The 23,864-nt window shown below is 51.5% G+C and overlaps 1 protein-coding gene across 12 annotated transcripts in view; it reads left to right on the forward strand.

The window, feature by feature from the left end:
• Positions 1-23,864, forward strand: part of RGS3 (regulator of G protein signaling 3) — a gene marked incomplete at its 5' end in the record, with an annotated part of 79,558 nt that overhangs the window by 41,690 nt on the left and 14,004 nt on the right. For 6 of the 12 annotated variants that reach the window (XM_083514520.1, XM_083514526.1, XM_083514527.1 and 3 more), the window contains 6 exons: positions 1,050-1,237; positions 3,932-4,015; positions 6,450-6,561; positions 7,728-7,771; positions 10,781-10,909; positions 22,053-22,751. In XM_083514520.1, the coding sequence (XP_083370646.1) occupies positions 1,050-1,237; positions 3,932-4,015; positions 6,450-6,561; positions 7,728-7,771; positions 10,781-10,909; positions 22,053-22,751 (1,256 nt within the window). Of the gene's footprint in view, positions 1-1,049; positions 1,238-3,931; positions 4,016-6,449; positions 6,562-7,727; positions 7,772-10,780; positions 10,910-17,906; positions 18,183-22,052; positions 22,752-23,864 lie in introns of those variants that run through there. The other 6 variants (XM_083514529.1, XM_083514530.1, XM_083514523.1 and 3 more) reach the window with 5 other exon arrangements.

Genomic DNA, 23,864 nt, shown 5'->3' on the forward strand with positions numbered 1-23,864 from the left:
TTTGCCTGCTCTTTTCCCAGGGAAATTCCGCTCTTTAGCACTGAATCACAGCAACAGGAGAAAACCCGAATTGCCGTTTGCTCTGACTGAGTGCCTAAAGAGCAGGTTTCCTGACTGGGTGGGGTGGGGGAGCAACAGGACAAGAGGAAGTGGGAATAAACCCAGAGTGGTAATGGCCCACTTGGCCGTTCTGATCTGCAGAACTGGCACTGCTACAGGTGCCTCATAATACTCGCTCCACAGTTGGAAGAAATCAGTGTGCAGCACCTACACTTTGGAACTCCCTGCTTATTGACATCATGCAGGGCCTTTGCTGTATGCTTTCTGGTGCTTCCTTAAAACATTTTTGCTTAGACAAGCCTACCCAAAGATCCAGAAATTTTATCTATGTCTTGATCTCTTTTTAGTCCACTATTGGTTTTAATGATCTTTTGAATGTTTTTAATTCTTTATTGATAATTTAATAGTTTTTTTCAAAAACTGTTTTGTGGTTTACTTGGATGCCTTTAATAGAGGATAAGACAAATCCGTGGGGAATAAGTTGCTGGAAACTTCTGGGGGGAGGTAGCTGCTGTTTCGTTCAGGCCCTTTGGCCTGATCCAGCTTCAGGGCTCTTCTTGTGTTCTTACAAGGTTTTTACTTCAGTCAAGCAGTAAAGGTAAAATGGTAAAGGACCCCTAGACGGTTAAGTACACTCAAAGGCACCTATGGGGTTGCGGCACTCATCTCGCTTTCAGGCCGAGGGAGCCGGCGTTTGTCCACAGACAGCTTTCTAGGTCATGTGGATAGCATGACTGAACTGCTTCTGGCTCAATGGAACACCGTGACGGAAGCCAGAGCACACGGAAACGCCGTTTGTCTTCTCGCCACAGCGGTCCCTATTTATCTACTTGCACTGGTGTGCTTTCGAACTGCTAGGTTGGCGGTATACAATGTTGTTACACAAATTAATTAGCGTGGTCTAGTACAGCTCTCTGGCAGGGCTGTGACCACAGCAGTCCTGCAGCAGAGGGAACAATAAGCTGCCCCCCTCTCCCCCTTTCCTCCAGGCAATCCATGCAGAAGCGGGTCCCAGGGCAAGAAGTCCCGGCTCATGAAGACGGTGCAGACCATGAAAAGCCACAGTGGCAGCCGCCCCCAGAACTGCACCCTCGTGAGACCTGGCATCCCACACTCCAGCTACGGCACCTACGTGACGCTGGCCCCCAAAGTGCTGGTCTTCCCCATCTTTGTGCAGGTAAGTCTCAGGGAGGGAGGGGAAAAGAAAGCCCTTTCTGCTGGATAGGCGCTTCCTCCTGTCCCTGCTGCACTTGCTTCGGTACTACCACCTCAGTAAAGCAGTGCTCTGTGTGCTGCCTCCCACAAATTGCTATTGGCCAAAGTACTAAAGCCAGGGTGTGGGGTGTGAACAGAGAAGACGGACTTGCATCATTGTGGGGAGAGAGGTGTAAGGAAGACCCAAGGAGGAGGCTCAGAGCCACGGGCTGCCCAAGCTAGCATCCCTCTTCCGAAAGAGGAAGCTCCCAGCCAGGGCTCAAAGCAACATTGCTTTGTTGTCCATTTGTTTCCTCTTCTCCTTTGAGGCAGCCCTGGGAACATTGTTCTAGGGGGCCACTATAAATTTAGCAAGTAAGTAAATTCTGCTCCTCCCCAAGCCGCTGTGGCATCACTGCTTCTTCATGTGGAGGCTCTGTCTAGTCACCCTGACTCCTAGCCATCGATAGGGTTGGGGTTAGCCCCAGCCAATATGGCCACTGGGCAGGGACGATGAGAGTTGTGGTCCGCAGCATCTGCAAGGCACCATCTTGGTGGCCCTTGGGTAAGGGTCTTTGATAATGCGGGAGAACCAGCTTTAAGCAACTGTGGGGGAATAGGGAGGTGGGAGGTTTTTATTTAAAAAAAAAAACCAAACCTGGGGAGCAGTAACTTAAAAGTTGCGTTAGAATGTGGCCGGTGTTCTGGCAGAATCCGAGACCAGGGAGAGGAGTCGGTGGAAGAAGACTGGAAAAAGTTTAAAGACTATTTACAGAAATATTGTAAAATTAATGAATGTTAGAAAAATGTTGGAATGAAGTTATATGGCTTTAGTAGAAATGTTATAAGGAATTAAGTATAAATAGATTAATAGAGCATTAAAGGGAAAAATAAGGTTAGAATGTGTTAAGACAATTATAGGATAGAAAACAGAGGAAGTTGGAAAGGAATTGCTGAAACAATTAATAGAAGTGGAATACAAAAAGGGAGGTGTGAGGAGGTCATGGAAATTAGTGAAAGAAAGATAAGATATTGAAATTGGACTGTATTTTAAATGGTTTTTGTTTTGTTTTGTTAGTTGTATGTTAGTGTTTTGCAGTGTGTGTGTTTTTTGTATTGTATTGTTGTATGTTTTTTCTTTTTTGGGTTTTTTGTAGTGTTGTGTTCAATTTGTTGGAAAACTAATAAATATTATTATTAAAAATATATATATAGAATGTGGCCGGTGTGGACCTGCTGTGAGGACATTAAAAAATAAAAAGCCCTGACTGAATGATTCAGAGTGAGCCTTTATGGCTGTGGAGTGGAGCATCCTTTTGTGAGGACCCCTTCCTCTGCCAGAGTCCTGCAGCATTTCCCTAGGAAGGGTCCAAGGGTGCCAGTCTAGGCCAGAATCCTGCTCTCGCAGTGGCCAGCCAGAAGCTCACAAGCAGGGCCTGAGAGCGGCAGCACTCCCAGCAAGCAGCATCTGGAGGTGCCCTGGCCTCTGACCGTGGAGGCAAAACAGAGCCAGTGTGGCAAGTGGCCATTGGGAGCCATACCCTCCATGCACTTGTCTTAGCCTCTTGCCTCCCCACCCCCACCCCGAGCCTTGATGTGGCCATAGCTATGGGCAGAAATGGTCCACAATAGAAAAAGTCCTTTCATACTGCATCACGGTGTGGTACGCTGGTTTGACATCATCTGATAGGAAGTGCCTACAGAGGGTGATGAATACAGCACAAGATATTATGGGCTGTCCCGTGAATCTGCTGGATGAAATAGCGGAAGAACGTTGCCTCAGGAGAGTGAGGAAAATTCTCAGGGATGATTCACACCCTGGCCGGCACTTTCTTGATCTCCTGCCCTTGGGCAGAAGATATAGAAGCATGATTAGTCGCACCAACATGGTAAAGAACGGCTTCTATCCGTGGGCTTTTAGGCTGCTGAATGAAAAGATAACAACAGGGCAACTGACTTTCGGGTTTGGTGTGTGTGTGTCAGTAAACGAGGGAAATTGAGGCTAAGAGAGCTGAGTGGGGTGTGCTCATGTAATCTCACTGTATACAAGTTGTACAAGTGACCATAAAGTATTTCAATTTCAAATGCCCAGCGTGGCTGCATCTGTGCACCTTGGCAAGGGAGGATCTTCCCTGCGCCCAGCCTCACCCTGAGATGTTCAGGGGCTTTGAGGAGAGGAGCTGGGAGAGAAGAGCGTTGGTGGCCATTGGTGGCTGGCAGCTGTGGGCCTCTCGCCTCTCCTCTCTTGTGCCCTCCACACACTCCTCTCACAGCAAGCATCTCCTGCCTCCCACATGCCTCTTCCATACTCCCCCTGATCGCTTTCAGTCACTGTTGTGGCTGCTGCAGCTCAACAGTGATAACCACACACAGGGGCAGAGTGTGAGAGATCTTTTTATAGTTCCTGTGTGTGATGTAGGTGTTGGGGTTGCAAGGAGCCATCACACGCTCATACACAACCCGGCCCGCCCACACCAAGCCCTCAAAGGCATCTTGTTTTCCCTCTGCTGGACTTTCCACCTGCAAGATCCGGTTTGTTATCAGGGGCTTCCCAGCCTCTCTGCAAAGAGGAGGTTGGTGGGGCTCTCAGGGGGCTGGCGTTGTTCTTCACACCCAAGTCCCAGGTGTGCCTCCCTCCTTCTCTTCTTCTTCTTCCTCCTCCTCCTCTTCCTTTCAGCCTCTGGACCTTTGCAATCCAGCCCGGACACTGCTGCTGTCAGAAGAGCTTCTCCTTCACGAGACACGGAACAGACCAACTAAGGTGAGGCTCTGGGCACTTGTTGGTGCTGGTGAATTGTGTGAGGCGGTGTCTGCTTGCTGATGGCAAAGGAAGCCAAGGCCCCTCTTGCCTCCTCTGCTGTCAGCGGGATGCTGGAGCCCACCTCCAGAAACATGAAGATGGGGCAAAGTGGGGAATCTGCCAGGGCAAATGTGCCCCCACTCCTTTGGCAGCAGAAGCACTGAAATGGGGCTTAAGAGGTCTGGCATGGCTTTGGGCTGAGGTGGCCCAAGAAGTGCTGGTTCCCCAAGGCCAGAGCTGGGAGGAGCTTCCTGCTCCTGCCTCACCCTCCTCCCTGGTCCTGCTGCTGTGCTTTGCACCAGCCCACGGGACATCTCCAGCCATCACTTCAGCTCCAGGATTCTTTGGTGGGCTCATCAATTTCTGTGTGCTGCTGAGATCATCTTAAGGAGACTGGAAGCAGGAATTTGAGGGGCGGGGTGCAGAGGAATCAGCCACCCAGCAGCAAGCAGTCCAAGCATTGCACATCAGGTCTGTCAAGCGTGGACCCCCTCCCCCCCCCCTCCGCCCTTCATATAGGCTTCAACAAATCTGGTTCTGCTGCCTTGTTTGAGATTGCAAAAAAGTCATTTGTGTGAAGTCTCTGTCAGCCCTTCTTTGTGGCTGCTGGGGGGCTCCTCGAAGATAGTTGGGCTGTACCGGGCACTTTTTTTGACAAACACTTCTCTGCTCCTGGACATTTTGCAACAGCAGAAGGAGCAGAGGGACATCACTTCTCCTGCCTCCCTGTCCCCATGCCAGGCAAAGCCTTTGCCCACCAAACGTTTGTGCACCAGGCTGCCCCTGGAAGCTTTGCGGGGGAGGTTGCCACCTCTTCTAACCCCCAGCTTGTCTGCCCATCTCTGCTAATGTTAAATGTACTCACATTTATATGCTTCCCCCACCCCACATTAAGAAAGAAAGAAATTCCCTGCATGTAGATAGGCAGTGTGTCAGGGGAATGGAGTCCTTTGTCCTGAGGCACTTGCTTGCTTGCTTCCTGCGTGCAGAAAGGGCTTGCTTGCTTGCTTGCTTGCTTGCTTCCTTCCTTCCTGCGTGCAGAGAGGGCTTTCCAGTAGGAAGTGGGGAATCCACCCCAACCCCTTGCATCCAAGAGCCATGAGGCCCAGGAGGATGACAGGGGATCCCTCTGGCAGGGATGACAGAATGGGAGAGAATGGCAGCCACCCCTCTCTTCCGAGGAGGAGTAGGAGGCCCTGCTGCGAGTGGAGAGCCGGGGCAGGAAACGGGCCTTTCATGGAAGTGGGTGCGCCTTCTGTGGGGTGTGGTTCTCCCTTTGGGCCACTTGCCTTCTGCCTGCTTTTGCCTCTGCTGCAGGCTGGGGGCTTTAGCTGGTGTCTTCTCTCCCAGAGGGAAATGATGATGGTTTTGGTATTGTTCCTGAATTTGTCTGTGATGTACTGTACGTTGTATGTCCCTAGAGGGAAAACTGGGCTGGTGCTTCTGGCATGATGGCCTTCAGGTGCTTCCAGGGCTTTGCTCAGAAAGTGGGTAAAAGTAAATGAGCTGAAGATGCCACCAAAGGATTCTTTTCTTTAAGAGCGGGGAGAAGATGGCGGGTGGCCGTGGAGGGAGCCATGCCAAAGCCAGCCCTTCCGCGGAATCCTGATTCTGGCTTGAGCCACATCCTGTCTAGACTTGACGGTGGTTCCTGTAGTCACAATCTGCTGAGATCTTGGTCCCGGGTTTCCGCTGCTGTGTGCTACAGGAGGCCCTTGTGCTCTTGGCTCCTTGGCCTGGCACTCTACCATCTCTGATGAGAGAAGGAGAGTCCAAGGGGCTCTTGTGTCGGCAACCTCCTGACAATGCCATCGGGGCTGTGGGAAGGAGCCTCTGGGATGTTAAGCAGAGGCTGCACGTTCAGGGACAGATAGTTGAAAGCTAAGCCTCAGAAGATCCCCCAAACCTAGCCTGGCATCCTCCTTCCTACGCTGGCCGTCAGACGGATCAATCAGTTGATCAGCTTAACAACTCGCACGGGGAGTTTATAGGCAAATGCTCTTCCTAGTTCTATTAGAAGTAATTGCTCTTTGGCCTGTCCATCCACTGTAATGTTGAAGCAAGAACTTAGCAAGAATTTGGCTTATATAAAACAGGGGGCAAGCAAGCTCTTTTTTTTTACCAATCTCCTGAGAGTTGCATGCCAGTGGTGGGTGATGCCACACACAAAGGCACACAGCACCCCCTCCTGGCTGTCCTGTGCAGAAGGTGTCCTTGTCCATCCCTGCCCTCAGCTGATCAATCTGATGTTGATCTGCACCCCCACCCGGGAGTTGGGCTCAGCTCAGTCCAGTGTTAGGCCTGGCTTATTCTCCCACCTTTTGCCACTTCCACCAAAGCTGGGTGGCCCTGCGTGCCTCAAGTGACCTCCCTGTCCTCTTCCCACCTTGGCCAGGTGACTCTCTTCATCTACTCAGACTTGCTGCTCTTCACCAAGGAGGATGAGCCGGGACGGTGCAATGTCCTCCGAAACCCCCTCTACCTGAAGGATGTCAGAGTGCAAGAAGGTGAGTTGTGGCAGCAGGGGGTTAAGAAAGGACACAACACCTGCAGGTGCCAGGGCACCTCTGCTCCTCCAGGAAGTGGGCTGAGAGCAAAGATATGCAGCCCTCTCCTGATTGCTTTACAGCAGGGGTAGGCAACCTAAGGCCCTTAGGGGCCTTAGGGCCGGATGCAGCCCAATCGCCTTCTCAATCCGGCCCACGGACAGTCTGGGAATCAGCGTGTTTTTACATGAGTAGAATGTGTCCTTTTATTTAAAATGCATCTCCGGGTTATTTGTGGGGCAGAGGAATTCATTCATTATTATTTTTTCAAAATATAGTCCAGCCCACCACATGGTCTGAGGGACAGTGGACCGGCCCACAGCTGAAAAAGGTTGCTGACCCCTGCTTTACAGCAACCGGTGTTCAAAGTATACTGCCTAAGTACATGGAGGCTCCATTTATTTTTATATATTTACGTTTCGCTTTAAATCTTGCCTTCCTTCACGGAACTCAAGGCGGTGTACATGATTTCTCTCCCCCTCCCACCCCAAATATTATTTCAACATGTTTAAGGTGAGAGATAAGGTAAGGACTGTGTCATCCAGTGAGGTTTCACCCAGACCTGTCTCCCAGCAAGCTGCTGTCATGGCCCACAACCATGGACAGACCTCTCCTCTGCCACCCTGTATTCACCCAGCTCTTTCCCTTAAAGCCCCACCCCACCCTGTGATCAAGGGCCGTGGCCACCAATTGCAGGACTGAGTTGAGCGTAGAAGGAATTCCTTTTGTCACTCCGGGACTTAGCACTGACCTGCTAAACCAAGTATTAGGAGGCTGTGTGAATTCTCTCTGCCTGTCATGCCCGGTGCTGGAGCTCATCGTGAACTTCTCCTTTATTCTCTTAGAATGGCAATGGCGCCCACCTGAGAGGTGCCGGAGCCGAGCTCCTGTGAGGAGAGAGCCTGTGATGCTGCCTGAGGCATCTTCTTTGTCTCTGCATATGTGAGAGCTTTGCTTCTGAGGGCTGGGAAACTCTTCATCTCTTTCCTTTTTGCTGAAAGCAAACAAAAGCAGATAGGAAGCGAAACCCAGTTGTTTAGTTGCCAGGAAGGAAAAAGCATTTTGCTTGTGGGAGCCACTTCAGAGTCAAGGGAAAGCTAAATTCTTCTGATCTGCTTCACTTGCAGCTTCTTCAGAGGATTTGAAGTTCTGCATCCTCTACCTGGCCGAGGTGAGCATTGGACAGAGCACAACCACACTGTGTTCTGTAATCGCTTGCCAAATGCTTCCTTTACCTGAAGCGCCTGAAGCACTTCCACCTGTTTGGGGCAGAACTGGCCCTCTAGAAAACCAAGCGGGGGGTGGGGGTGGGGCAGAAGGTGAGCTGGCTGGGGAAACTTCTTTCGGGAAAACCTCATTTTACCACTGAATTGAAGCAAATGTCAATTGGGTTTTCTCTGGATATATGTTTGCACCAACTTAGCTCTGAAAAGTGGGTTTTCCAGGGGGAAACGACAGAGCAAAGCCAAAACCGCTTGGACCCATGCCTGGAAAGCATGGGACAAGCAGGAAAGCATTCGGACCCAGGCTTCCTACACACGGGGCAAACGGAAGTGTGGATCAGCATTCTCTCTCCCTCGGAAGAGGTAGCCTGTTGTGTCTCTGGATGAGCCTCTGTTTTCGGATTTCTTTCTTCTGTCAGGAGTCCCTGGAAATGAAGGAGAAGGGAGAAAGTCTAATCATCTTTTAAAGGGGATTGAAAGGGAAACGTAGCCAAATCCACACGTTCCAGAGCAATGGATGAATGGAAACTCAGCTACCCTTCCCAACTCCCTCTTCTTCCACTTTTGCAATGCCGTTCTCCAGTCAAGGAATGTATACATACATGTGTATAAAAGCAAACATCAGATACAAAAATAAGGGGAATTATTTTGCAAAAGTGTGTCTGTTAGGCAAACTTGCATGTAGAGATATGTGAATGTGGAAAAATTCACACAAAAATGGTGATTAATTTTCAGCAGGGCTCCCCACTCCCCTTTCAATGTCAGAAACTGATGTGGAAATGCAGGGAATGATCCTAACATTGGGCAAATGAGACACCGAAATGCTTAAGGGCATAGGAAGGGACGGGTGTCACTGTTGCCCTCGTACCCTTTCCTGGGCACCTCCCTCCATTTTAATTCAGAGGGAGAAATGTGAGCCTCACCTGGAATAAATTTGGCAAATGCAAAATCTAAACATGGTGTGTGTGTGTGTGTGTGAGAGAGAGAGAGAGAGAGAGAGAGAGAGAGAGAGTGTTTCAGCCCCAGTGCCAAGTGCTGTCTGTTGGTCACAGAACCTCCTGCCCTCCAGGGTTTGTGTGGAGGGGGAGGGTTGTGTACACCCATGTAGGGAAAAAGCACCGCAGAACCATCTCGCCACCCCATGTGGCTGGCAGTGTTTGCACAGCGTTCCCATCTCCCGCCCAGCCCTGATCGAATTGAGTTGCAAGCCGTTAATCCCATTAGCTGTGGGATTAGGAGATGGGCTCCTGAATTGCTCTTGATGGAGAGCACTTGCAAACGTCTTTTCAGATGCCTCTTGGGGCACATTCTGGTGGTGAGCTGCGCAAATAGTGTATTCATTCGCTGCAACAGCAGCACAGCCAATCCTGCCCCCTGCCCAGCCGGCATTATGCCTAGTTAGCCTGAACTGATTTCCCGTAATTCACCCTCTCCTTCTCTGAGAGACACAAGCGTGGAGAGGGCAGAGCTGGCTGAGCACGCACATGTCCCTTCCACATAGAGGAGGCTCCTCTCTTGCAATCCTTCATGGCGCCGTTTCTGCCTCATGCTCCGCCCGCGTGGCTCTAGAGCGCAGGGGCTTATCCTCTCAGGACTAGGTGCTGTTCTGTCTGTCAGGTAAGCTTTGGTCTGGATTTAAAGACTAATGCTATGGGTTAGGCTAAAAAGAAGTCTGTGTTGCTGCACACAGAGCTGTAACTTTGTTGAGTTGGCAGCAGCAGCAGCAGCAACAACAACATCTGTGTCTCATGCCACAGAGAGAACCTTGCGATGCCCCTCTGGGCATTCTGCTCCTGCGGGAGGGCAGGGAGGTGCGCTCTGAGCAGCCTGCCCTCCATGGTGAGGCTTGGGCCAATTCAGACAGCCCTCCATGCTGGGCATGTTGTGGCTGCAGAAAGTCAGAAGCGATCCCAGTTTTGAAAAAGCAAGGATGGGGGGGGGGAGGGGGCAAAGCCAGGCCATGGTCTTCCTGCTAAATGACCCTTGATTCCTCCTGCTGCCACCCTTGTGGCAAGTGTTCTGGCGCCCCATAGGGCTCCTTTTAAACTTCCTGTGCAGCAGCTGCTGCAAGTCAGAGGAGCAAAGGCGTTCAAGGCAAAGGAGACACCTGGGTGCTGCAGAATACTTTTGGGACTTGTCAGGATGTGGGGTCCCTAGATAAATGAGTGAACTACTTGTCACTGCAACATTCTGCCCATCAAGAGCTTGCACATCCTGCTAAAAGGGTAGCAAGACAAAGTGTCGGTAAAGCATACAGGCACAACCCCCCCCAACTATGATACGATTAAACTGTGCCCGCCTGGCGACAGGCTGCCGTGGCGCTTTGTCTCAGCAGCCCCTGTGGCGCTGAGGGCAACCTCGTAAGTGGATGATAAATCCCTGCCAGTCAGTTTCCTAGCCAAGGAGCCTTTTAGCTGAAAGACGGGTGGCAGCAGTGACGTCTGCCTTGCCGTCGAGGGGAAAGGGGCCTGTAAAACAGGAAGAAAGCTCTGTGGATGGGTCCGTCCCTGTGGAGGGTCGCTTGACAGCCTGGCCCATCGTGACTGTTCAGCAAGGTAACCGGTGAGCAGAGTGAGAAGTCGGCCTGGTTCACCAGACTTCCATCTCCCTTTCCTGCCAGGGCAGCCCAGACAGGAGCAACTCGAGAGCCTCAGCAAGGTCTTCAGCCTTGGATTTTAGCAAGTCTCCCGTGGGAGGGGAGCTGCACTGCTGGGGGGCAGCCCTTGGCCGTGCCTCTTCTCTTGCTGCCTCTGTTGCCAGAGCACAGGGACCTCCTCGGACGGAGGCATGAGCAGTCTCTGTGTCTCCCAGGTGTTCTGGGCTTAAGCCGCCATGAGGGCTCCTTTGCTCGGAGGGCCCACGATGCGGATGTTGCCTTCGGAGAAGCAGGCCGGCTTATGGGCCCAGGGCTTGGCTCCAGGGTCTGGCTAAGGGCAGGTGTCCTTCTGTGTCCCTAGAAGCTGGAGTGCGTGCTCAGCTTGGAGGCTCACTCCCAGGAGCAGAAGAAGAGAGTCTGCTGGTGCCTGGCCGACAGCATCTCCAAGCAGCAGCCCACGACCCCCACAGCTCCTCCAGCCGAGAGCAAGGTAAGCAGCCGGGGAGGGGGTGTGGTGTGCTGAGGGGGTCCCGCATCACTACCACCACCTACCCTTCCAAATTTTGAAACCCCTACCCCCTCAAAAGAAACCTGAAGTTCAGTCAACCGGCAGATCAGTCAACTAAAGGAATAGATCAATTTGCAGTACTGTTGTAGGAAAAAATGGGGATTGGCTGTGTTTTTTATAACAGTACATAGGAAGCTGCCTTTATGGTGAGTCAGACCACCTTGCTCAGTACTGTCCACTCTGACTGGCAGCAGCTCTCCAGGGTTTCAGGTCGGAGCCTCTCCTAACCCTGTCTGGAGGCGCCTGGAGTAAGTGAGGGGAAATCTTAACTGATGCACAGCAGGTTAGTTAAGGGCAGGGGTAGGCAACCTAAGGCCAGGGGGCCGGATGCGGCCCAGTTGCCTTCTCAATCCGGCCCATGGACAGTCCGGGAATCAGCGTGTTTTTACATGAGTAGAATGTGTCCTTTTATTTAAAATGCATCTCTGGGTTATTTGTGGGGCCTGCCTGGTGTTTTTGTTGTTTTTGTTTAGTCGTTTAGTCGTGTCTGACTTTTCGTGACCCCATGGACCAGAGCACGCCAGGCACTCCTGTCTTCCACTGCCTCCCACAGAATGTGTGCTTTTATTTAAAATGCATCTCTCAGTTATTTGTGGGGCATAGGAATTTGTTCATTATTATTTTCAATGTATAGTCCGTCCCACCACATGGTCTGAGAGACGGTGGACCGGCCCACGGCTGAAAAAGGTTGCTGACCCCTGGTTAAGGGGATCTTGGATAGCAAAAGGAAATGTTGTGATGGCTGCTCAGTGACTGTGTCTTCCTTCCTTGCTTGCTAATGGCCTGCAATGACTAACTGTTGCCTTCTCAGCTCCTGCTAATCATTAGAGAATTGTTTTCCCCAAAGGCCCCTGGTGGCTGGTAGCTTCTCCTAATGGAGGTGCAACCCAACACCAAGGGTGGACGGAGGGAGGCCGCAGTTCTGCCAGTAGATGCAGAAGTCAGTGCAGTTTTGGGGGAAGCCCACCAGCAGCTGCCCTCCTCCCCGTTTGCCCTGCCAGTTGCTGGCATTCAAAGCTGGACTGCATTTGGACCTGGAAGTTCCTTATATCTGACAGGACCAAGAACTCTACGTTGCCCTCTCCTCCACAGAAGCATCAGAAGCCAAAAGAAAGGCGCAGTCTTGCTGCTGCTGCTGCTGCTGCTGCTGCTGCTAGAAGGGCAGGGCAGGGGGGGATTGTCTTCCCACGGGGATTGTAAGTTTTGTCTGGGTACAGAGGAATAGACTGCAGTCCCTGCAGGGACTCAAAGAGTAGTTGGGGGTTGATAACGAAAACCAACCCCCACCCACCCACCTGCTTCTGAAAGCCTGTCCCTCCCCTCTCCCCACACCCTACATCCTGCAGTGGATCTTGGGAATCGGGCAGCTTCTGCCCTGCTATCTCCTTGTTTCCTGGACCACTTTACCGTCTTTGGGGAAAACCACACCTCCCTGTTTCAGAGGAGGCTGCTTCTTATTTTTCCTTGGCAGACCTCCCATGCTTTTCATGCTTACTGCTCCTGCAGAAATTCAACAGACAAAGCACATTCTGCACAGAAATGAGCAAGGTCTCACCTGTTGATTTCCCTCCTACTGTGCCACTGTTGAAGGCATGGGAATCCTGCCAGGGGAGAAGGGATGGCATCCAAGTTCCTTCCTCTGCAGCCTGTTTCCTGGTTGCAGCAGGTGCTCAGCTGGGCTGCCAAGAGAAGGCTGCCCTCTGGACAGGGAGGGGCTGATGTCCACTGCAACCTGGGCAACCTGAGGGCTTTGCTTCCTCCAGCCAAGCCTGCCCTGAAAGCCTTGCTTTTGTTTCCAGGGAGGGAGGGAGGGAGGGAAGGAGGGAGCAAGCAAGCAAGCAGTGCCTGCCTCTGGGCAGCCAAGATCAATTGGGCATCTGGCGCTATGAGCATAATTTGAATTGGCTGCTTTCTGGCAAAGGTCCTGACGAATGCTTAATCCAATGACGAAGTGATTTAGGGAGGACAATGAAATCTTGTGTGAGTGTCCCTAGCTCACTCCCAGCCAAGGAGAGATGCTCCCCGCAGAAAGGAGAGGCAGAGCAGCCAGCGGGAGGGCCTCTGCCTCCCTTCGTGGCTCTAGCCCACCTGCGAGGTAGGCACCTGGCGCCTGGTCAGCAGCGCCAGACCCCTTTGCCTCTCTGCCCACCTCAGAGGGAGTGAGGAGAGGCCACGTGGCAGCCTCGGAGGCAACGGCGGTGCTTCTGCCCTGCTTTCTGCCCACTCCAAGAAGGGCCTGGGTGATCTCTGGTGGGTATTCTGGCTTTTAGCAATGAGGGTGAACTGTGCCTGAGCAGGGCTGGCACAGCTGCTGGGCGGGTGTGAAGAGCATATGTTGCTCCAGGCCATGGGAGAACGAGGCTTCCTTTCTCTCTGGCTGCTTCTAACCTTCATGCAGGTTTCAGTTGCTCCTCTCCAGTGCTTTAATATGAATGTGTTCGATTGCAGTTTGTTGACAGCTGTTTGTGTGCTGCCTTGAGATTTTTCATTTGGGACGAGAGATTTTGAAATGTTGCGAGTAACCACTTCCCATCCCCAGTGAAGCTTCCTTCTAGGGTGGTTAGGAAGGGCGGACGTAATTTGCAATGAATGGCCAAGAGGGCAAACCTGGTCTGTGTTACTGGGGGTGAGTGCAGAATCCACAGTGTTTAGGTGTGTGCACACGCAGGTGTGGTTGTTTTGGACCAGTTCGTGCTGAGCTGAGAGTGTGATCTCAAGGACTGGGAGTGGAAAGGGGAGGGCTTAGCCTAGTCCCTCCTGTTAAATTACAAGAGTCTGCAAATTATTTCTGTGGTGTTACTTTTTCAAAAAAAACAACAACAGCAGGACTCGGAAGAAAAACTGTAATGTTGCCCACGTTTCTGCACTGGCTCTGCTGTTGTGCTTTAACAGCAGCCCAACAGGTAGAAAATAAACATTTGCCACTGTTTTATGTCCCTGCTGAGAATTTTTTTTTAATTGTGCTGTCCGAGGCAACTGGGGCAAGGCGGTTTGAGCATATAACGTCAATCCTGGCCCGACTGCATTGCCGGCCAATTAGTTTCTAGGTCCAATTCAAAGTGCTGGTTTTGACATATAAAGCCTTAACTGGCTTAGGATCACAAGGACTGCCTCTCTCCAATTGTGGCTGTTTTGCAGAGTAAGTGCAGGTGCTTCGATTGTGAGGGCCTGTATCCTTTGAAGCTTCCTTAAATTGTGTGAAGAGGTGAGCAAAGGATGCTTTGATTTTCACCAGTGAAATTCAGGTTATGTGGAATAGGTGGCTGTGAGCATCCTTGGTTTTGTCTGCTGAGTGTTATGCAATGGAAAAACATTAGAGGTTCCGAACATCCCATCCGTTGCTCACCACAGAAGTCACTTCTGCTCCCATTCCAGTCCCTTAACGCACCTTGCATATTTTTCATTACAAAAACAATGGCTGTGATGCAGAAGGGACAGATGAGGTCGCAGAAAAACAGAGCGTCCCACAGCCTGTTGCCAGTTGCCCAGCTTAGACTTCAGCTCCCCAGCCCCTGCAGAGGGTGTTGTTGGTTGTGCACTTGCATTTGTGGTGGCATCTGTGGTTCTTCCCCCTCCTCGTTTAATGTCCCCCAACAACACTGTGAGGTAGAGTAGGCTGAGAGGTGGTGGCTGGCCCCCAGGCTCACCCAATGAGCTTCATGACCAAGTGGGGGAGATTTGAACCCTGGTCTCTCCCAGGTCCTGGCCCAACACTTGAACCACTACACCACACTGGTTCCCAGTTTTAACAAGGCAGCGCAAGAGGCGGAGAAATACCTGGGACTAGAAAAGAGGGGGCTGTCCTTGTGAAAGGTCAACAACTTGAAGGGTATGGAAATCTCCCTCCTAAGGCCTCTGCCATTTCCCATGTGGAATCAGAGTTGCATCATCATCCTCACTGGCCTCAATTGCGCTCACTGGAAAGATGTGGATGTTGAGATTTCCATTCCATCTTAATGTCAACATGTCGACAGTGACATCTTGTGTTGCCGTGGGCATGTTCGAGGGGAAAGCCATCCAGGGGAAAACTGCACCCCCTGCAGCAGGAGGAGGAGGAGGAGGAGGAGAAGGAAGGTGTTTACATGCCAGAGTCCTCCTTCCCCAAAGACCCAAAGGCCACTGGCTCCCGGTGAGCCACTGAGGCGTGTTGGAACCTGACCAGCTCTGTTTGCTTCCGCAGCCGGAGCCTTGTTTATTTGCTTTTGAGCCTCTCGTAATGATAGGTGAGTCCATGGTGCAATTAAGCACTTCAGCTGGCACAGAGGAGCCAAGAGCTGGGTGGACAGGAAGGGCTGATGTCTGAGCCGAGGGATGCTGCTGCTGCTGGGTAAACATCTTGAGGGGAAGAAGGCTCCCCACCAGCTCTCTGGCTGTGAAAGAGGGGCTGCCCAGCTCTGAGAGCAGCTGTGGAACTGCTCTAGATGTTAAATAAGTAGAGACTGTGGATGTATTCCTCTCTCTCTGTGTATAAGTGTAAAAGCGGTGCTTCCTGGCCTATCCTATCTTTACCATCACTCCCTAGGAAGCTGGGGAACTCTCCTTCCTTAGAGATTGTTAAGCAGAAGGTGGATGGACACCTGTCATGGATGCTGATGGCATTGGCAGGAGGTTGCCAACCCCAGAGCCGCCATGGACCCTTCCAACTCTACGGTTTTATGATCAGGACCAAAACGGCCCACAGAACCACGAGATAGTTGGTAGGGATGGGAGGGACACGCTCCCACATGCTCACCCCCTTGCACAACTCAGGTGCCGGGTTCATCAGTGGATGGGTGGGGGAATGTACTTGCTGACCGACACAGAACACATTTTTCAGCCTTCATTTGTTTATAATTTCTAAACATGGAGGTTGCTGCTAGTTTAAATGGCTTTGGGGGTTGGGGAAAGAATTGGGCAAATCCGTGGAAGAATTGTTGTGTTCCTAAGGTTGTTTGAGTTCTTGGGAGATGTGAAAAGGAAGACAACTGTGCAGCCCTTGGCAAAACATCCTTGGACACGTCCAGACCTCTCTCTCTTGCCCCTCGCTGAATCCCCCCCGTCCCCCCTCCTCCTCAGTATTTCATCACCTTCTCTGTCAAATTCAATGAGCAGGGATAGATTAATTGGCGTGATTAAACAGACAGTGGCTTAACCTCCATTTGAAAAGCAGAGCCCCTGTTAATTGGACCTGATCTTCAGGAAGATTCATGCTTTCAACTAGCCCACTAATTCCTGCCCCGCCTGTCCGTGGGGAGGAGAGTGGGGCCCCCCCGGTTCCATGATGACACAAAGCAGCCACAGACCAGCCCATAGCCCAGAATTGGCCACTGTTGGACTCAGGAGAGATGGTGGAGAGATCTGATTGTCTTTCAGTAGGGAGATGCCTGATTCACCTTTCTCAAACCAACATAAAATTGCAGTTCCCACAAATAGTAAGATGCAGTTCTCCAGCCAAACAATATATACAGAATTGCATTGTGTTGGGGGGTATAGTTTGCAAAAATCTTTATATTAAAAATGTGTGTTTGTTAATGGGAAATTTCCATTAAAATGCTGGTGGGTTTTTACAGTATTTTTTTTAAAGCGAATTGCTGCAGAAATGTGGGAAATATTGGCAAAATGAAGAACATTATTATTTAGTTGCTTTTTTGAAAGGATGAACTCAAAGCAAATTACAGAAACAAACTTTAATACAAGCATAAAAACCAAGCTTAACACTCACAATAATATACAGAAAAGAGCAGATCCAGCTCAGGCCCATTGACAGGCTCTGCCGCCTGCACTCTTGGGAGCCAATCCTTCCTCCTCTAATCTTGCTGCTTATGTTAGGTTGTTGGGCTACTGGGCATCAGTCGAACTCTTGCGGAACTACAAAAACAAATCCCAATATGCCTTATATTCCACTCTTGTGTACTTCATTTCTTAAAGGCGCCAATACTTTTGCAGCAGTAGCAGCAAGTTAATGCTGGGCTCTCAGGACTTTGCTGGAAGTGAAGGGAATGGCAGAGGATTTCAGTGTGGGGTTAAAACATCAGGTGCCAGGGCAGACGGTGCCTCAAAGTCACTGTGGGGGGGGGGCTCCCAGCGCCCATCAGAGTTCCTCCTCCTCCTCCTCCTCCTCCTCCTCCTCCATTTCCTTATTATCCACTTGACTTTCAAAAGTGTTTCCCCTGTTTTCTCTACAATTCAAGTGGAAAGGATGGTGCATTTAGTTGTATGTCTTGGGGAAAAGAAGCTCCCATCTCTCTGAGCAAATAGGCTTCTAGTGTGTGTGTATAAGAAGACACTAAATCAGAAACGAATTACTTTCACTTGCTTTTCAAAACAGTAGCTGTAAAACATTGATTCTCCGGATCCTTATTTGAGAATCGTTTTCAAGTATACCTGTGTGCTAATCTGAGGTAGTCACAGTAAAAACGGGAGCAAGGTGGTCTTTAATCTGCATTAATTCAGCTAGCCCACTTTTGCCAGAATTTTTCAGACTAGGTTTGGAAGTGCCAAAACTGCTGCATGCCCGTGTGTGGCATACTGTCTATGCAGCCTTAAAACCACAAATCCCATGGTGCAGTGCAAGTGCATGTGCAAAAACTGTGGCACCCCTCCTCTCTAAGTGGGGGAGCCTTTAACTGGAGGCAGCATTGAAAAAGGCAGCGTAAATGGAACCAGCTGCTGCTCAAATGGGGGGCAGATTTTCCATGGGAATCTGCTGCTGTTTATCTTCCTGACTGTATATGCTGCAGTGCTGTCATATAAATGATAATCGGACTATCAGTTAGAAACTTCATGGCTACTGGATTCAGGAGTGGGTCTTAGACACACACACACACACACACACACACACACACACACGTGTGTTTCCGTCTGCCCTGATTGGGAGAGGCAGGGAGTCTTTTCCCTGTTGATAGTGAAGGTCACTTTCCGCCCCCCTCCTTATTGTCAGGTACAAGAAGCTCCCGGGAGCCCCAGAAGAGCCAGAAATAGACCGACAGGCTCTGAGGATCACTATCTGGGGAGCCGCAGCTTCTGCTTCTCCATTAATAACCGTAGAAGGCTTGGCCGGCTGCACGGAGGTCTCCGTGCCAGAGCCTGGCCCGGGGTGAGACTGCTGGGTGCCGCCAAAGGTGCTTCTGTCATTGTGGTTCCTTGCAGGGAGGGGAGGGTGACCTGTAAGAGCGGCAGGCTGGAGAAGAGGGGTCCTGCCTGGGCCACAAAGTGGGTAAGTGCTTCTGATATATAAGGTCAAGGAACCCAGGAGCTGAGGGCTCATTCAGGCAGGGGGCAGGGCGGCCCTTGCCCCATTGCTGCCTGGCAAGTAAACATTAGCTGGAAGCAGAGCAGTCCCTCCTCTTGGGGCAATGCTGGGAAGACAGCACACTTTGTAGCTGGGGGTCTGCAGTGGACCGGCACCCACTTCCTCACGCAGAGCCCCTGGGCTGCCGAGTGTTGGGGCAGGCGGAGGCTGGACTGGAAACGCCACTGGGCAGATGGGCACTGCTAGGAAAGTGAGGAGCTTCTGAAATATTCCAGCTTCTTTCTCTGGAGGTTGAGCTTTATTTTTTTAAAAAAATAATAAACTAAAGGTTGTATCCGGTGTGAGTTATATTCAGAGTAGACCCATTCAAATGGATAGAGATGGCCAGTGGGTCTACTCTGAGTAGCACTCACACTGGTTTCAGCCCCGAGTTTTGGTCAGTCTTTTATTGTGTCCTTCTGAAGTGCTGCTGAATAATAACAATTACAATAACAATAAATAACTTACTATATGCTATCCATCTGACTGGGTTACCCCCAGCCGCTCTGGGCAGCTTCCATCAAATTAAGATACAGTACACCAAACATTAAAACCTTCCCTATCCAAGGCAGGGGAGTTGATGCCCTCAGAGCCTCCAGCATTTCATCTGAGAGATGCACCACTTTGAGAAGCAGTTTTAAAAGTAGGATATTAAAATGTAAATTGATGAAAGGAAGCACTTGGCCACATTGCCCTAATGTTTGAGTATGTTGATGTTATTTAACGAACACTCTGGGCTGCCTGGCTTAGGGGATTTTATTTGTTTTGTGTGTGTTTGTCTATTTAACATTCAGGAACCAGGGGCAGATTAGCCCAATGTTGCCTACTCTGCTGGTGGGAGACTTTCCAGGGTCTGAAGCGGTTGTGTGTGTGTGTGTGTGTGTGTGTGTGTTACATCAGTACTTGCTGCCTGCTCCTTTTTAACCAGAGTTGCTACCAGGATTTGAACCCAGGGATCCCCTGCAGGCAGAGTGCCGTGATGCCCCTCCCTCAGTAAGCACAGCCCAGGGGATCCCCCACCACCATTGCCTCTCTGCTGCTGGAGTTGCCTGGGTGCCACAAATGATTTCTGGGCTGTGGAGAGGGAATGTTAGGCAGGGACAGCTGCTCCTCCCTTGGAATCATAGAATGGTAGAGTTGGAAGGAACCCTGGCGGTCATCAAGTCCAACCCCCTGCAATCCAGGGATTTGCATGCAGTCTCATGTCCAATTTGAAACCACACTGGACCCTGCTTAGCTTTTTCTTCTGGGCCAAAGCCCCCACCATCTGGGCTAGTTTCAGGACTTGGCAGCTGGTCTTACAGCTTAGGTTACACATGAGAGTCCAGTTTTTATTTTACTAAGTGCACGTCAGGCACCCGTTGTTGTGTTCCACCACTGCGCCGCTTGGCTTTCTGCCTGTGAAAGGCACACTGTCACCAGATGTGTGCATCTGCAAATCAACTTCCTTGCTCAGCCAGGGCAAGTGATTCTTTGCCACCTGGCAAGATCCTGACCCCACACCCCTTTCCAGAATGCTCCTTTGCGTGGCTGTTTGGAGAAACCCAGAGAAGCCAAGGAAAGAGGGAAAGCAGCAAGGAGAGATTCCCTCAGACCCTTCCCTTTTTTTTCTCCATCTCCATCTTCCTCCCCAATCTCTCCCGAGGAAGGAGTCAGGGGGGACAAAGTGTTTTGAAGGGTCCTTTGCACTAAGTTTAGGGAGAGTGCAGAAACTTCAGGAATAGCTCCTGCTTTTTCTTAGCTTCTGTACACCCTCAGCATCTGCCAGAAGATATTTGGGGAGGGGGGAATTGTTGTTGGTCAAAAATTACTAGCCAAGCCAAGATTTGCCTGTCCAATAGGGTGCCTGGTGTTTGCCCATTGGCAGTGTGTTTCCCCAGAGCACCCTCCTGTGACCCTGAAGAGCAAGCAGGCGGAGGCTCCTTCTGTGCAGGCACGAGGCTTCTGGGGTCCAGTTGCAGAGGTGCCCTTTCTCTCTGGCCCAGGAAGCTCGCCGGCTCCTGCAAGTGCCACTCCTCCTGCTTGCTAGTCGCTGGGTCTCATAAGTGGCTCTGGCTGATAGAGCAGCTCCCGGTGCATGATGTGTGGCCTGGAAGAATTTCACCCTTCTTGGCTGCTGACAGTGGTGCTGTGATAGCAGGCAGCCTCTGTTTGTTTAAGCTGGTTGCGCTGACGTCACGGCTGGGCAAGCAAGGAGCAGGCCAACCTGATTGAATTACAGAAGGATCGGCCCTTGGCTGAGGAGTGGGGGAGGCAGAGAAGCTGCTGGCCGTTTCTTCTAGCCAGGCAACAACAGCCGACCCCACACATGGCTGCCAGGCTGAAAAGAGGATTAGACCATTCTTGCACCATGCAGGCGTCACTAGTTGCTAACCAGTATAGAATGGAGCGTCCATCTCCAGAGACAGTCTGCTTCTGAGTCCTAGGCCCTGGGGACAGATAACTGGGAGTGGGGTGATGGTTGCCTAGTGCCCTGCTTGTGAGATTCCTGGAGGTGCCTGGCTAGTGGCTGTTGGATACTTCTACTGGACACCAAGATGGCCTCTCAGGCTGACCCATCTTTGGGGCTGCTCTTCTCTTCAGGGGAGCTGCTTCCAGGCCTGCAGGCTGACCGCCTGGAGAGTGGCCACACCTACACTGCACATGCCCAGGATAAGGGGGCAGGGATAGGCCTGTCCCAGTTTCCCATATGTAACTGAAAAGGCTGTAACACATTTTGGGAGCATCCCTTTTGCATGCAGGAGGACCCAGATCCCAGCTGGGCAGGGCTGGGAAAGAAAGGGCAGCTGCCAGTCAGTGAAGGCAGAGTGGAGTTAGGTGGACCTACCTGCCTGTCGGTCAAGGGCAGATCTTTGTTTTGTTTCTGGAACTTGCATCCGAGGAGACCCCTCCAAGGCAGAGACTGCGGCTCCTGATCTTCTCAGGAAGATCTCAGGCACATCTTTAGCTCTTCAGACCCTGTGTCTGAATTTGCAAGGAATTTAATGTAACCCCCCCCCCCATATTTCCCATTCCAAAGGCACTTCTTCATTCCTGTTGGGCCTTTTTCCAATGGGGCAGCCATCCCCCCAAAGAGCGTTTGTAAAATGCTCTTGTGCAGCCTCTCCTAAGGACTGTGGGAAACCCAAGCAAATGTCTGCGCATGTCTTGGACTGACCACAGCCCCCACCAGTACACCCAGAGGGCCCCACCCCACCCTCAGGAGCCTCTGGTGAAGAAGGGCTCTCAGGTAGCAGCAAGTGATGAGGAAGCGGCCTCTGGCTGTGGCTGGAGCAGAGAAGGGGGAAAGAGACAAGCAGTCTGACTTGGCCTAAGGTGGCTTTCTTATAGAGCCTTATACCTTGGCATCCTTTCCCCCTTTGTAAAGGATCTTGGGTCCTGATACAGCGGAACGCATGGCAAGCGATGACAGGTTTTTCTCTGCCCCAGCTTCCAAATGTGCTGGGACTTGGGGTGGGCTGGGTGATCATAGTTCTGTAGGTGGTCTCTAGAACAGAAGAGGTTTGCTCCCTTCCCAAACAGCAGCTTTCCCTGGACCCTTTGAAGGAAATGGACACCTCTTGGGGGTCACACGGGTGGGTCTCCAGGCATGCCAAGCCCCTCTTCTTCACAGAATTGTAGACCCCTTGCAATGCAGGAATCTCAACTCAAGCATCTGTGATGGAGCAATCCATCTTCCTGCTGCTGCACTTTTAGACCTGAGCCCCTCTGCCCCCCCCCCACCATGCCTGCACTACCCCTACCCCCAGCATGTGGCTGACCCTTTTCCCCTCTCTACTTCTTCCCCTCCCCCAGATGCTCGAGCCAGAGGCTGCAGCGCCAGGGGCCTTGCCCTCCACAAGGGAGGACAGAACAAGTCCCACGGCCCACGCCATGAGGGAGGACTCAGTGGAGGAGACAATGGCAGTGGCCCAGGACCCCCCAACAACAGGATCCAGGGAGAAGGGGCCCCCCAGCCCTGGGAAGCACAAGGAGGAGGAGGAGGAAGGGACCAAAGAGACCCATCTCAGCCCCACAGCCTTTGCCATCCCCAAGCTGCGGCTGGAGGACACAGCAGCCATCGCCACATTTGATCTTGATGGCCCAGCAGACTTTGGGGAGGAGGAGGAGGAAGAAGAAGAAGAGGAGGAGGAGGAAGAGGAGGAGGAAGACGAAGATGAGGAGGATGAAGAGGATGAGGACAGCCATGAGGCCTACCTGAGCAGAGGGGAGGTGAAGCGCTGCAGCATGTTTGAAGCCTCAGCCGGCGAGCCACCAGCCTGCAGCCTGAGTGCCCAGAACTCACTACGGCGGCGCACCCACAGCGAGGGGAGCCTCCTGCAGGATCCGCGGGGCGGGCACTGCTTCACCTCTGACACCAGCCTCAACTACGCCGAGGCCCAGGGCCCAGGCACCAGCTGGACACTGCCATCCCCCCAGACACTCAAGAAGGAGCTGGCCAGGAATGGGGGCTCCATCCACCAGCTCACCCTGCTCTTCGTCGGGAACCGGAAGGTAGGGCGCGCAGAGGGATTGTCTGCGGGGAATCTGGGGGACAGTGGGGGTGCTTGGCATAGGGGCAGGAGGTGTTTTCCTCAAGAAAGGCAGGCAGTGGGTTCTGGGGTAGTCTCGCAGCCCCCAGCCGCTGCCTATACCACCTCTAGGGTAGGGGCAATTCTGGCTCCTGCTAGTTCATAGAATCATAGAATCATAGAGTTGGAAGAGACCACAAGGGCCATCGAGTCCAACCCCCTGCCAAGCAGGAAACACCATCAGAGCACTCCTGACATATGGTTGTCAAGCCTCTGCTTAAAGACCTCCAAAGGAGACTCCACCACACTCCTTGGCAGCAAATTCCACTGTCGAACAGCTCTTACTGTCAGGAAGTTCTTCCTAATGTTTAGGTGGAATCTTCTTTCTTGTAGTTTGGATCCATTGCTCCGTGTCCGCTTCTCTGGAGCAGCAGAAAACAACCTTTCTCCCTCCTCTATGTGACATCCTTTTATATATTTGAACATGGCTATCATATCACCCCTTAACCTCCTCTTCTCCAGGCTAAACATGCCCAGCTCCCTTAGCCGTTCCTCATAAGGCATCGTTTCCAGGCCTTTGACCATTTTGGTTGCCCTCCTCTGGACACGTTCCAGTTTGTCAGTGTCCTTCTTGAACTGTGGTGCCCAGAACTGGACACAGTACTCCAGGTGAGGTCTGACCAGAGCAGAATACAGTGGCACTATTACTTCCCTTGATCTAGATGCTATACTCCTATTGATGCAGCCCAGAATTGCATTGGCTTTTTTAGCTGCTGTGTCAAACTGTTGCCTCAGGCAAGGGGTCGCCTTCTTCATTGCTGTCCTTTCATGGCTCATTTGCCGAAAGAAAGCTAACCAAGTGAGAGTTCAGCATTCTAATAACCTATTATCTTTTTTAAATGTTTCTAGTCTTTAAGACAGAGAAGAAAGGCTTCTTTCTGCCCTCCAGATGCAATTCCTTTCCCAGGGAAAGCCAATAACTGGCACATTTGGGTTCAGTTCTTGTGCTGCTCAGACCTAAAGAGCCCTAAGGTCACATGCAGCTTCCAGCCAAGACAGCCTTCTCTGCAGCCATCTCCAAGCGCCAGGAGCACCC

This window comes from Podarcis liolepis, assembly GCF_965112155.1.
Source record: "Podarcis liolepis genome assembly, chromosome: 1".
NCBI lineage: Eukaryota > Metazoa > Chordata > Lepidosauria > Squamata > Lacertidae > Podarcis > Podarcis liolepis.